The sequence below is a fragment of the Schistocerca americana genome, chromosome 3 (assembly GCF_021461395.2).
Source record: "Schistocerca americana isolate TAMUIC-IGC-003095 chromosome 3, iqSchAmer2.1, whole genome shotgun sequence".
Taxonomy (NCBI): domain Eukaryota; kingdom Metazoa; phylum Arthropoda; class Insecta; order Orthoptera; family Acrididae; genus Schistocerca; species Schistocerca americana.
The window spans coordinates 884,364,974-884,380,528 of NC_060121.1; the positions used below are offsets into that span (position 1 = coordinate 884,364,974).

Here is a 15,555-nt window from a genome sequence, read left to right on the forward strand (position 1 = left end):
CTTAATGTATTGCTTAGTTTTAGGTTTATTATTGCCACAGTTGTATTACAAGACTTGATAAGTCAGAAGTTCGTGCAAATCTTCTATCTTCGGAACTGTATAGCTTCCTTCGTCAAATCTTTGATAGTGCAAAATTCAAAATGGCCTTGAAGTATTAGCATGTTTTGAAAACACAATGCGTCGGACGACGCGCTTAACACGCTTTCAAAAATTAAATTGAGATAACAACAATTTTTACTAAAACATTGTCGTATACAGTGCCCCATCATGGCGACACTTGAAAGATTGGTGAAGGCCTTAGAGACACTAAAGGTGTTGCACGTTAACCCACAACTGTCAGATGAATCTTCAAGGTAAAGACACGAAAAAATAAATATTTACTAAATAAATTAATTTAGACGTGTCTTTTGCGTGTATCATGTGTGTCACAAACATATCTTTACATGTACACAGAGCTTGATAGACGTCACAGATGTTTAAAATATTATGAGATACGTCTGTGTAGTCTGAAATATGAACAGTTTGTTTACATCCCGGGAAAATGGTGTGTTTGCTATATTTCACGATAGATATTATTGTTGTAGTAGTTTGAATTCATTGTTGCGCATCAGCCAATAATTAGCAAATGTTATGGCCCCAGTAATTTGCATATAATTATCAAGGGTTGATCATTGATATACTTTAACCGGAATATTAGGACGTTAACAATCACAGGAAAAAATGTGAATGACGCTTACATTTCGCCGGTTGGTAGCGTGTATTTCTCTCGGAATGTAATTAAATTTTACGTGTGCATTATGTTAAAACTTGAATATTACTTAATAGAAAGTTACGCAATTTTTATGAATTGTGGGAGTGTTAGTTTTTGCTATGAAGAGGTCACAGCAGTAGGTATTTTTGCATATTCCTTGTTCATTAATGCTATAGTATTGCTGTTGCGTTATTTACACATAAACACAATGTAGTCTGTACAAAAATTTGTAATAACGATAGTATTTGGTATATAATATAAAACTTCCTATAAGTAGCCCTCCAAGCAACAAGGCACACAAGTGACCTCATCAAATTTACTTTCATGTTTGATGATCAGTAGCAGTTTGGCACAGTCAACATTAACTAGGTATATGTTCTCTGTGGTGTTCTTTCATTTTTAAAAAGATAATTTGGCATTTCCTATCATTGGCTGGTGTTATGAATACAGGCCGTGAAACAAGCAAATAAATTACTTTACTGATTCTTCTCCAGAATGAGATGGAAGACTTGTGAAGGAGTTTTGGACCATGCTTTTTGAAAATGGTTGCTTAGTGTTTGTAGCTGCTATATGTTTAACACCACATCACAGTATGTTACTGACTAACTGGTTTCACATAAGGAGAATGTGGTGACTGTCCATTGATTCAAATCTCCAGATTGCTCATCAAAACAGTTTGGAATTACATTGTAGTTCGAGTAGGCCAATTCTCTTGTAATATATGATCAAGAGGGGAAGAAGGAGAAGGCTTTACTACATTATGAGTTGGCCAATTCTCTTGTAATATATGATCAAGAGGGGAGGAAGGAGGAGGCTTTATTAATTAGCTAGCGGGTACACCAGAGCAAGATTTTGAAAGCAAGGATTGTTTCATCTGGCTATGGGAGAACAGATATGAGTGAATGGGATTGAGGGATTAACAGTAAGATCATTCAGAGACCAGTACTCACATTGTTTATTTCTATTGTCCACCTGCTTAGCTGGGTGGTAACCCTCTCGCCTCCTATGCAAGCGGGCCCGGGTTTGATTCCCGGCCGGGTTGGAGATTTTCTCTGCTCGAGGACTGGGTGTTGTGTTATCCTCATCATCATTTCATCCTCATCAATGGCGCGCTAGTCGCCCAATGTGGCGTCGAATGAATTATGACTTGCACTTTGTGGCTGAACTTCCCCAAATAGGGGCCTACCGGCCAATGATGCCATACGCTCGTTTCCATTTTTTCTTTCTATTCAGCTGTGAGATACCGTGAGGCCAGTTTTATGTTGTTTAGAGTAATGGAGTATTACATAAAGGTTTTGTAAACATCTTGTAACTTTGAGGACTTTCAGTTCATCTAAAAAGAACATGAATTACTTTTCCATCTGATGTACTGTTTTCACGATCAATATGACAGAAAGTGGAAATGAACAAAGACTACAGCTGATGGATAAAATGTAATTATTAAAGTTCCTGACAGTGGTAGCAAGTCACCTCACTAAAATATTAAATTTTGAGTAGTTTGGGGGATTTTGGTAAGTTTAATGCAGGAAGGTTCTATGTGCTAATTATGATAGTGCTGTCATTTAGAAAGAACAGACTCATGTGTACCATTGTACCAGGATCATACTTTGTGAATGATAGTTCCTTGGCAACATATTTCTCTTTGTGGGGCACCAGTGAGCAATGTTTCTGACTTGAAACATAGGTACTAATTTAATGCATGCTGACAAAAGAAAGTTTCTCGGGCACATTGCCTTCGATGATCATACATGGTGTGACAACAGTCTTCGGTGTACTATTTGTTGGGTTATCATGCAAATCATATGTAACTTTTGAAGATTTAACTGCTGAGTCATTCCACGTCAAGACCCACTTGACCATTTCTGAATCCAGTCAGATTTTATGGGAATGTTCTTCACTGTCTGTGAGTTTCAGCTTGATACCTCCTTTGCTTCCATTTCTACAGTCTCTTGTAAATAGATGTGATGCTGACGCTGAAAAGACGAGCCTTTCCTTGGCTCAAAGATGGTGCAGTTTGGACAAAATTTGTCATTCCTGCAGTTCCTGTGGGAGAGAGAAAAATATCTTACCACTCTTGTTGATTTGTCCCTGCTGGTGTAACCTTAAAAAGAGAAAGACACACTCTGATGGGGGTTTAGTAAAACTTAATCCCTGAGCAGGTCAGGCCAATGCGTGGTTGGCCTGTGATGAGGTTGGTGGCCCAGTCCACGGATAATCCGGTTGCGGGAGTGTCCTGCTTTCTCGTAGAACTGCCAGGCGATGGCGCGAAACCTGTCTTGGAGAGGCAGGATCCCAGTGTCCTTGTGGAGTTGGCACGTCGAGAGGCGCCTTGGAAGATGCATAGCAGTCTTCAGGGCGCGGTTCTGTATCCGCTGCAGAGTCACAGTGTGAGCATCTGCGGCTTTCCGCCAGACCACGGCCGCATACCCCAACAGTGGGCGGACCAATGTTAGGTATAGCATGATGCCGTGTTGCGGTGGCAATGACGACTGCGGGTTTAGCAGCGGATACAGGGTGCGAAGGCATCCTATTGATCTCCCTTTCACATCACGGATGTGATGCTTCCAGGTGAGCCTGCGGTCTAGGGTAACTCCTAGGTATTTCACCGTCCCGCTCTATGGGATAGGTTCTCCCAGGAGTAAATAGAGTCCCATATTCGCGCCACTTATACACTTAGCAAAAGGCCAACTTTGGCTAACTTTTATGAAAATTATTCCCCACTTAAAAGCTAGTGCTTGCACAGTATTGATTAGACTATTAAGTATATCTGGTGACAAATGTACTACTAAAAAAAGGGGGGCAGAAGATTCAGTGTGCAATTTGGAGATCCCATCTTTAACCAGCCATAAATCATAACTTTATGGACAGATTCAGCCAAGAATTGGTAATATGACATACAGCCATGTTGTCTTCTCATGCTTTTTGTACAATAACCTCTAGCCTTCTCTATCAAATTATATGCACCTGAAAATTTGATGAAAACATTTTGTGTGCCAAATTTTAGATATTTTTGGCGACCCATACCTCAACTGTGTATTCTTTAAAATTTATCGTCTTCCTACCGTATGTCTAGAAAAGGTGTTTCATAAGCTTCAGAAGCTATAGTGGTAAATTTTGGAATCATGTAAATTCATTATTGAATTTTTATTTCGCATCATAATTTAAGAAATTATTGAAAAATTGCCAAAACTTTTTTACACTATTGTTGAAGGAGTATGTATTATATTGGATCTGTCGGTTTCTCTCTGGTGTTGCGCTTGTGATTAGATTACTTTTAGAAAGTTTTATGGCTGAACTCATTCGCATTTTATGTGTTTTGTGACACAAACCAAGAAGTGCCTGATCCTTTTCTTTTATTCTCTTTTTTTGTGTGCTCAAGATGGCACTGACTGTTCTAAACTTAGCCTAAATCATGTTAATATGGTAAAATTCAGCTTAAGCCAGTGTTGTTGGACAAAGAGTTCTGAACTGGGCTTTGCAGAAGATGCCCAAATTTGTTTGTACCATAATGCCCTGCTAATGAAAATATTTAAATTTCTGTGAAATACCTGCTGTAATCTATTTGGGGGAAAAAAAAGGATTAAGGAGGAGTTGAAACTGTTGACTAATAAAGGTCTGAAGCCTGACCAGAAGCTTTCTCTCAGACGGAGATGATAATTTTTTCATAAGCATCTACAGCTGCGGGATGAGCAAGAATCGATGATGAAATGAATGCTGTTAACGCGTGCAGCACAGTGAATACTTCACCAGCCTTCAAAGCTTCAACAAATTAGCAAAAGGGATTCAATGGCTTATATAAGGCAGAAAGTTCAGATTCCATCACCAAAGCTATGCCAGCAGCTGTTTATGTCAGCATCACTGATGTTTTGGAAACACAAATGGTGAAACAATGCCAGAAATAAAAGCATATGGATATTTCAAGTAATGAACTAAAAATTGAAGTGCATCATTTAAGTTATGCCAGTAAAATTCAAATTTTGACTCTGGTTCCTTGCAGCTGGAGTATAGAACAGATAGCAAAAGAATTTAGTGTCCTTTGAGAATGTTGAAGCAGGAAAGGAAACTAAAGATGGAAGTTGGGACCAAGACTCAATGAAAAGATAGGAGTCCTCATGTTTTTCAAATAAGATGAATTTTCTCGGCCATGCGCAGGCAAAAGTGATCACATAGCAGCAAGAATGGATGGTGAAAGAGTTCATAAGCGGAAATGCCTTCTACTTTGTAACTTGGAAGCTATGACCATAGCTTATTGTGAATAGTATGGCAGTGAATTGGGATTTTAAAAATTTTCTGAACTCAGTCCAGAGAGGTGTATTATGGTTGATGCTGCTAGCACAAACTGAGTGGGCCTATGTGTAATACAGCAAAATGCCACGTTGATATCGGCTGCAACATCTATCAAGAATGACGACTAAATGGAAGTAATCAAGAAAACTATGGATTATGTGGAATCAAAAGATCACTTACTGCAGCACTGGGAATGATGTCCTGCATCTCAACAGGAAAGGGAAGGGGAAACTGGCTGGGGTAATAGCAGGAAATTTAAGGGGGGGAGGCACTGCCATGAATGGTAAAATACCAGTGGTTACAGGTGTTGGAGCAGCACCTTTTTTAGGATAGGTAAGACAGAAAGATGTCAAGTTCTACGAGAGGTCAGGATTGAAACAGATCTTCAGTTTAGGAAAGAAATTAAACAGCACAATTCTAGCACATTGGATCACCAATCACAGCTATCAATTATAAATTTTCACCAATCACCAGAAATTTTATCTCCACCAAGTTGTATCTCAGTCCTAGGTAATTCCATTGATGAATTAAAGTCACCCAACCCAGTTGACATAATTTGCCTCTCTGAACACCATGTGACCACTGGTATAGGAACTAGGCCTAAGCACAATGAGAAACTCAGACAGGAGAGTACTGCAAATGTTAGAATAAGGAAAGGTTCTCATAAAAGTATAATTAAAAATAATGTAAGTATATTTCATCAAAATATTGGGAGTTTAAAGAATAAAGTAGGTGAGCTTCTGGTTTGTTTAGAAGATTTAGAAGCTGAGAATGAAATAGATATACTATGCCTGTCTGAGCATCACATTGTTACTGATATGGATAAGGTAAATGTAGGTGGTTATAAGCTCTCTGCACATGTAATGAGAGAAAATATGGAGAAAGGAGGAGTTGCCATATATGTCAAAAGTTATCATTGTGCAAAAAGTATAGAAACAAAAAAGTTTTGTGGAGAGAAACATATAGAAGCATGTGCCTGTGAGCTTAAATTAAATAAAGGCACATTTATAATTGTAACTGTATATAGGTCCCCATCAGGAAATTTTCATCTATTTCTGAAAAATTTGGACTCCTTGTTGTGCTATCTGTCAGACGGGGGGAAACAAATTATTATTTGTGGGGACTTCAATGTAGATTCTCTGAAAGAGGGTAATAGGAAAAATGACCTTGAAGTATTACTCGGTTCTTTCAATTTGACACCCGTTATTGATTTTCCTACTCGGGTGGTAAAGGATAGCAGCTCACTGATAGATAACTTCTTTATAGACCAAGATAAGTTTAACCAGATAAATGCTCAGCCTGTTGAGAATGGTCTTTCTGATCATGGTGCACAGCTAGTTACAATATATGACATAGCTCCATTCAGTAATACTAAACAGTCCTCCAAAGTAGTACGTTCAGTCAACGATTTAACAATTGCAAATTTCAGGGAAAGCCTACAGCAGTTAGACTGGGATGAGGTGTACTGTGAACCTGATGCCAATTTAAAATATAATTTATTTCATGACATTTTTGTAAATGCATTTGAAAACTGCTTCCCCAAGAAAATAGTTAAATATACTCGTAAGAAACCTTGTAACAAACCATGGCTTACTAAGGGTATAAAAATATCTTGTAACCGGAAAAGGGAAATGTATCTGACAGCAAGAAAGAGTAGTGACCCAGAAACTATCAAAAATTATAAAAACTACTGTGTTATATTAAGAAAAGTTATTAAAAAATCCAGGAGTATGTGTATCATGTCTGAAATCAGCAACTCTGATAATAAAATTAAAACAATTTGGAATATTATTAAAAGAGAAACAGGTCAACCAAGAGCAGAGGAAGACAGTATTACCATCAAATTGAATGAAAACTTTACGAACAAAAAGTCATAAGTTGAAAATATTTTTAATAATCATTTTCTAAATGTTGTGGATATAGTAGGATTCAGGTGTTCATTAGAAGATGCTAGGCTGTTAATGGAAGAGGCCATACCTATGCAATTTGATACAATTGAAATCTCACCCACTTCTCCCTCTGAAATTAGGAAAATAATAAACTTGCTTAAAAGCAAAAACTCACATGGAATTGATGGCATTTCCAGCAAAATACTAAAAGCTTGTTCTCAACAGATAAGTAAGATTCTCAGCCACCTGTGTAATAGCTCTCTGGAACAGGGCATTTTCCCTGATAGACTGAAGTATGCTATTGTTATACCTTTGCATAAAAAGGGGGATAGATCTGATGTCAACAATTACCGTCCAATCTCCCTTCTAACAGCTTTATCCAAAATTTTTGAGAAAGTAATGTATTCAAGAGTAGCTTCACATATCTGTAAAAATGAAGCACTAACAAAATGTCAGTTTGGTTTCCAGAAAGGTTTTTCAACAGAAAATGCCATATACGCTTTCACCAGTCAAATTTTGAATGATCTGAATAACCGAACATCTCCCATTGGGATTTTTTGTGATCTCTCAAAAGCTTTTGATTGTGTAAATCATGAAATTCTGCTAGACAAGCTCAAGTATTGTGGCATGAGTGGGACAGTGCACAAATGGTTTAATTCGTACCTAACTGGAAGAGTGCAGAAAGTTGAAATAAGTAGTTCTCGTAACATGCAAAGATCAGCACATTCCTCAAACTGGGGAACTATCAAGAATGGGGTTCCATAAGGGTCAGTCTTGGGTCCTTTGTTGTTCTTATTATATATTAATGACTTGCCATTCTATATTCATGAAGAGGCAAAGTTAGTTCTCTTTGCTGATGATACAAGTATAGTAATCACACCTGAGAAACAAGAATTAACTGATGAAATTGTCAATACTGTCTTTCAGAAAATTACTAAGTGGTTCCTTGTAAACGGACTCTCACTGAATTTTGATAAGACACAGTACATACAGTTCCGTACAGTGAATGGTATGACGCCATTAATAAATATAGACCTTAATCAGAAGCATATAGCTAAGGTAGAATATTCCAAATTTTTAGGTATGTCCATTGATGAGAGATTAAATTGGAAGAAACACATTGATGATCTGCTGAAACGTTTGAGTTCAGCTACTTATGCAATAAGGGTCATTGCAAATTTTGGTGATAAACATCTTAGTAAATTAGCTTACTACGCCTATTTTCACTCATTGCTTTCATATGGCATCATATTTTGGGGTAATTCAACACTGAGGAATAAAGTATTTATTGCACAGAAGCGTGTAATCAGAATAATAGCTGGAGTCCACCCAAGATCATCCTGCAGACATTTATTTAAGGATCTAGGGATATTCACAGTAGCTTCTCAGTATATATACTCTCTTATGAAATTTGTTATTAACAACCAAACCCAATTCAAAAGTAATAGCAGTGTGCATAACTACAATACTAGGAGAAAGGACGATCTTCACTATTCAAGATTAAATCTAACTTTGGCACAGAAATGGCTAATTATACTGGCACTAAAGTCTTTGGTCACTTACCAAATAGTATCAAAAGTCTGACAGATAACCAACAAGTATTTAAGAAGAAATTAAAAGAATTTCTGAATGACAACTCCTTCTACTCCATAGAGGAATTTTTAGATATAAATTAAGAAAAAAAATATTAAAAAAATAAAAAAAAAATAAAAATAAAAAAACACAAAAAAATAAACTTGTCATATTAACTTAAGTATGTTGTTAAATTAACCTAATCATGTCATGTATTGGAAAATTTGACTCGTTCCACATCATTACGAAATATCGTATTCATGATCCATGGAACTAGTATTAATCTAATCTAATCAAAACCTGAGCTGGAAGCTGATTTGGTACATATTTTCAAAGAATATGATGAAGAATAAATGGCAGAATACAAACAATGATTTCATATTGACATGGATACACTAGAGATATGTCATACAACTGTACAAAAGTTTATGGAGGAACTGGCTCTAAAAAATTCATGGTCCAACAAGTAACTAAGATTCATATCTATGGGACCTTTCAGAAGGTGAAGAGATAATTTTGATGGATTTTGCTGAGCACTATTCATTTGTCATTCAAGATGCTGTTCAACAGTTTCACTGGGAGGCAGTGAAGCCACATTACACCCCTTTGTGGTTTGCTTTTGTTGTAAGGAACTACAGAATATCGGCATCTGTGTTATTAGTGACTGTCATTGTTAAGATATCATTGCAGCGCAAGCCTTTGTAATGAGACTGATTAAATATTTTAGGTTATCGATAGGAGACATCAAGTATATTCACTACTTTAGTGATGACTGTGCTGCCCAATAAAAGAATTTCAATAATTTTTATCAGTTTGTCAGGATGAAAAAGGCTTCAGTATCTCGGCTAAGTGGACTTTAGTTGCAACCAGCCATGGAAAATCTTGTGGAGATGGAATTGGAGGAACAGCTAAAAGACTGGCAACTCATGCAAATTTGTAGAGGCTTCTAAATGTGCGAATATTGCTGCCTCTTGATCTTTTGTAAGTTTTGCAATGACAAAATTTGAGAGATCATCCATTTTATGTTGCACAGAAAGAAATTGGACAAATTCAGTTTGATCATCAAAGAAGCTTTGCCAGAGGCCAAACAATTACTGTGACAAGAAAAATCACCACAACTCAAGTCCACTGCCGTAAACAAGATCAAAATCAGCAGAATTTCGAATGATTTTAGGTTGTATAACTACAACAGTTGATGGACAAAAATTGCTGAAGGTGAAAAGATACTTGACTCCTAGTATTGAAGATACTTTTACCATGTACGAAAACGAATATACAACATTAAACATTGGAAGTACGAAGTTTAATGAAAACAACCTGAGTGAGTGTTTCCACGCCCACCTAGTGGTGTCTGTTTATGTGTGTATTGTGCAAATTTCGAACTTTGTATGGTAACTTTGAAGAACTTACTTGAACATATGACATATGACACCATGGTTGGGTGTGTGAAGTCATTAGTGGTCTTTGATGTAAAGCAAGAGGCATGTCTGCTTCGGCAATGTGGTTACTGCCCTGGAAAGGACAAATGACTCTTCAGAAGTTACATATCCAACATGAGAGGAAAATAAACTAATTAAGAAAACTGTTGCCATTGACATTTTCATTGGCAGACTTGGGAAATGGACAGTGGAAGCAGTGACACACCAGCATCTGAAGAGATTGCGACAACACATTGCAGCAGTGAAGGGACGTGTACAGGCTGAAGAGCTGTGTATAGTGCTTCACTGTGATTTTGCTGGGAACTAGTCTGTGATTCTTTCACAAGAAGTACAAGGATATGATTAAAGTAATGATCACATTTTGATTTTTAAAGGAGTGATGTAACCTGTTTCCAAAACAAGATCACAAGTGCTGCAGTTAAAAGTGATGATGACTCAGGGCATGACTCAGCACAGACATTGTTGGCAGTACATAAAATTCTTGAACAAGAGCAATCACAGACAGAAAAGATCATCATTATTTCTGCTGGTGCTCCTAGTCAATTCAAAAATCGTTGCCATATTTTCGAATTGACTAATTCACTTTTGTCAGTGGAGTGGATATACACTGCTAGTGATCACAGGAAGGGGCCTTGGTGATGGTGTAGGAGACCTACTGAAGCACTTTGATACAAAACATAATCTTTCCAGCCCAAGTACAACTGAAATTCAGAATGCCAATGACTTAACAAGAAGGGTGAAATCATACATATCTGCAGCCCTCATCCTGTTGTCCAAAGAGGATGCTGAAGAAGTCTGCCAGCAGAAAAGAGAAGAATGGTTCAGCCAAACGAAGCCTGTGAAAGGAATTCAGAATACCCATCTCTGGACCCAAAGTAATGGGCAAACTTATATTGCACGGATTTTAAAGAGCAGGAAACAAGAAATTCCATTTGTCCAGCCAAGACCTCAAGAAAAGCAGAATAATATTCAACCTCACAACCTGCTAAGAAGGATATTTGTGGACTGCGTATATGACTGTGACTTGTGAATTCCAGTGAATATGTGTATGTCAGTTATGAATTAAAAGAGATCGTTGCGTGCTTTATGCTACCACATGGACCAGTTGCTGGATGTAGATTTCCAGCTACAAGACAGCAACACCACCATCATTGCTCACTTCTGGTTCGCAATGGTTTAAAGACTGTGAGTGCCCCAGTTCCTATTGGTTGAACAGGGAGGCATAACTCAATATCAGAGAAAGATACTGATGCAGTTGAACACATTTTTAGTTCATTGAGTAGGTAATTTCATTTCTAAGCAGAATGCACTGAAGCTGCTTGCATTGGAACCTGTAAGTTTTTGGAACTTTCACATATTTTTGGATCAGTTAATGTGTTTGAAAAATGTGTCAAAAAAAGTTAATGAAAAGAATTTTCTGAAATAAAGAAAAAAAATCTATCAGAAGGCTACAGCATGAGAATGTTGACATTTGTTTACAAACCAGATGTATCATTGAAATCATGAAGTTGTTATCTTTCAAATAAAAAAGAACTATTCCAGAGACTAAATGATGACTAACTGAATCCCTCAGCTGCCGACCGGTGTTGTCGATATACCTCGATGTGGACAGCTGAAAATGTGTGCCCCGACCGGGACTTGAACCCAGGATCTCCTGCTTACATGGCAGACGCTCTATCCATCTGAGCCACTGAGGGCACAGATGAATAGTACGACTGCAGGGACTTATCCCTTGCACGGTTCCTGTGAGACTCACATTCTCAACTGTCCACAATTCTACAAATGTAATGTACCTTATAGACATTTCCCCATTCACTCATTACACGCGCACGCTTTGGCGATTCCCATAAGAGTTTGGGCAACCTGTGCGCATTCGCACAGATGAAGGTCAATGGCTGGGTAGCCTTTAACTATATATCTGAAGACAGTAACCGTTCTCGAAAGAACAGAATACTGTTGATGACTGTGCAGCTTTTCCCTGGAATAAATGATGACTAACAGGTTGCCCAAACTCTAACGGGAATCGCCGAAGTGTGCGCGAGTAATGAGTGAATGCGCAAATGTCTATAAGGTACATTACATATGTAGAATTGTGGACAGTTGGGAATGTGAGTCTCACAGCAAGCGTGCAAGGGATAAGTCCCTGCAGTCGCGCTATTCATCTTTGTCCTCGGTGGCTCAGATGGATAGAGCATCTGCCATGTAAGCAGGAGATCCCGGGTTTGAGTCCCGGTCGGGGCACACATTGTCAGCTGTCCACATCGAGGTATGTCAACAACACCTGTCGGCAGCTGAGGGTTTCAGTTAGTCATCATTTATTCCAGGGAAAAGCTGCACGGTCATCAACAGTATTCTGTTCTTTCGAGAACGGTTACTGTCTTCATATATTCCAGAGACTACAGTGTATTAAAATTTATCCTGAAAATCACATGTGCAAGTGGTGCTTGAGGCATCATCTTTGGCGGCTTGTCTCATGCCAAGAACTTTTTTTGAACAAAAGAAAAAATAAGAATTTTTCTATTTTGTCCTAAATTGTAACATATTTTAAATTTGAGATTTGAGACTATGAAGGTAACTACTCCCCCCCCCCCCCCCCCCCCACCCCCTCCCCCTGCCTGTATTAATAAGGATTATGTCCATTTGATACTTACAGTAAAGAAGACATCTTAAGTTGCAGGCAGGCATAATTGAAAGACACTTAAATAAAGCTTTCAGCCATAGCCTTGATCAGCAGAAGAGAAACACATACCATTCATACACAAGCAAGCACACCTCATGCACACATGACTGCCAATTCCAGCATCTTGGGCCAGAATGCAGCTATCACGTAGGGTGTAAGCAACAGTTTGGAGAGGGTGGGGAAGGGAAAGGGATAGTAATGTAGGGGTGGAGAGGGACACGAACGCTGTCTGGCAGAGTGTGCAGGGAATAGAGTGCCAACAGGTGCAGCGTCAGTAAGTTGTGGGACGGGGTGGGGAAAAATTGGCGGGTGCATTGGCAAGGGCGGCAAACAAAGAGGATAGGAGATGAGAACAGGCAGGAGATGGTAGGACACAGGTGGCGGAAACTGTTTGGTAGAGGCTGTGGGTACAGTATGTTACCATGAGTTGAGGCCGAGACAATTACAATAGCAGACTACTTGTTATCAGGATAACTGGCATCTGCGCAGTTCAGAAAAGCTGGTGGTGGAGGGAAGGATGTAGATGGCTTGTGTAGTGAAGCAGCTATTGAAATCAAGCAAGTCATGTTCAGCTGCATGCTTTGCCACAAGGTGGGCTACTTTGTTGTTGGTCACAGTTTGGTGGTCGCCGTGCGTCCTGGTGGACAGCTGGTAGGTAGTCACACCAATATAAAAAAGCTGTGCAATGATTGCAGCAGAGATGGTAAATGACATGGTGGCTTTCACAGGTGGCCTAGCCCCTAATGGGATAGGATAAACCTGTGACAGGACTGGAATAGCAAATGCTGGGTCAGTGGATTGGGCAGGTCTTGCATCTCGATCTTCCACAGGGATATGATCCTTGTGACAAGGGATTGGGATTGGCATAGGAGCAGACTAGGATGTTCTGGAGGTTGGGTGGGTGATGGAAAACCGCTTTATGAGGGGTGGGAAGTGTCTCAGGTAGGATGTCCCTCTTTTCAGAGCATGGCAATTGGTAATCAAAGCCCAGGCAAAGGATGTGGTTTAGTTTTTCCACTCCGGGGTGATACTGGGTGAAGAAGGGGCACTCCTTTGTGGCTGATTCTTGGAGGTGGTAGGCTGTCAAAATGCAGGTACTGTTGAAGGTTGATAGGTTTAATGTGGAGAGAGGTGTGAATGGAGCCTTCAGAGAGTAGGAGGTCAACATCTAGGAAGGTGGAGGAGAACTAAATGAAGCGGATAGGAGAAAAGGTGTTGAGGTTGTGAAGGAACGAAGATAAGGTGTCTTGACTCTTAGTTCAGATCATAAAGATATCGTCAATGAACCTGAACCAGATTATTGGTTTGCTTATCAACATATTCAAAAGAACTTTTTTTTCTTTTTTTTTTTTTTTTTTTTTTAACTCTGTGGATACTAGTACTTTTTCCACAAAGAAATTGCTGATTTAAGTTCACTGTCATCAAGGTTAAGAGGGCTGCTTTGTAATATTGAAAGCAAATCAAAAAAATCAAGCATATATTACATATTGTGCAAAGCAGCAGATATTATACCATTATAATAACAACAATAATAATAATACATCATTCAACTGCAAATGATTTTTGCATTTGTACAAAAGTGGTAAATATTACTGTTTTTAGCCAGAATGCAAACTTATTGTTATAAATACATTGCGAATTTGAGATAACTTTTTAGTTTATGTTAATATTTTCTCATTATCCATTATGGTCGTAGAAGTACACTGTACTTTTTAAAAAAATGCTGCAACGTAATGAGAGAAAGACTTCTTACTTAATATTCAGCAGACATAGTAAAAGGAAAGAGGGGCATCTTATTTTGTATTCATTGGGACATTTTTACTGGCATTATTTTTTATTGTATATGAAATAATAATACTCTTTAAGGGTTTGAAAACTAGTAATGATGAGAATATTTTAAGTGAAAACCTTAAAGTGGTATGTAAGGAACATCAGCAATACACACAACTGAAACAGTCAAGCAATTCAGCTATCACTAAGGGCTGTGTGTATCTTAAAATTAGGAAGTAACAGATCAGTTTAATAATGTGCTCTCCAACTTTCAGTTGCAATACAATTAAGGAGACTGTCAAGATACTGATCACAGTGCAACAATGACTGACACTGGACTTATGTTCAGGGACAGTGGGTTCTGAATCTTTGTCTGGACATGCAGTCTTAAGTTTTGTGTGGTTTCTCTAAATTGATTAAGTTGGATGCCTGGATGGTACCTTTTAAGAAGACAATTAATTTCGTTTGCCACCCTTGACCTATTCTAAACTTGTGTTCCATCTTCAATGATGTCGTTGATGGGATATGAAACTCCTTATCTTCCTTCCTTTGTTTTGCTGAGATTGAGCTGTTGTGAAACACGGTAGATGTAATAGCTTCAATTTAAAGAAATCAAGACACACCGTTCTCCATTTCTGAAGTCTTACACACTATTTGTTCGGTCATGGAATGTTGAAGGAGTGATCAAATTAAGAAACACTGTTGATGACATGAAGAATAATTAACACATGTAAAATAAGCAGTGCCTAACATTCTGATTGTAGTCTACATAAGGGTACAATCTCATCATGTGAAAATCACAGGTACAATCCCTATGTTGTTGAAACCCTACTGATTAACTGGTTGGTTGGTTGATTGTATAGGCTGTAGTGGAATAAAACTGTCGTATCACACAGATTATATTTATTAAGAGAAAAACTACATACACTACCAAAGCAATAACAGAGCAACACTATAACAACAGTTTGTGTTTTTAAATAGCGTCAAAGATAATCCAGTCATGTCACAGAAATGGATTAAATTTATGGCAAGATGTTTTGTTTTTCATTTGTCTAGTTGATTCTTGAAGTGCATGATTGCTGCTTGATTATCAAATCACACAGCTGTTGACTCTCCAATCAGTTCTTTCAGGTTATGACTCTTCAGTAATTCTCTCATTCATTCCAC

At 38.2% G+C, this 15,555-nt stretch overlaps 1 protein-coding gene across 1 annotated transcript in view; it reads left to right on the forward strand.

Moving 5' to 3' along the window:
• Window positions 1–181: 181 nt before the first annotated feature.
• LOC124605364 (huntingtin) overlaps window positions 182–15,555 on the forward strand; it is a 511,164-nt gene continuing 495,790 nt past the window's right edge. Inside the window, exon 1 of the mRNA XM_047136992.1 lies at window positions 182–353. Within this exon, the coding sequence (XP_046992948.1) occupies window positions 268–353 (86 nt within the window). The 5' untranslated portion in view covers window positions 182–267. The remainder of the gene's footprint in view (window positions 354–15,555) is intronic.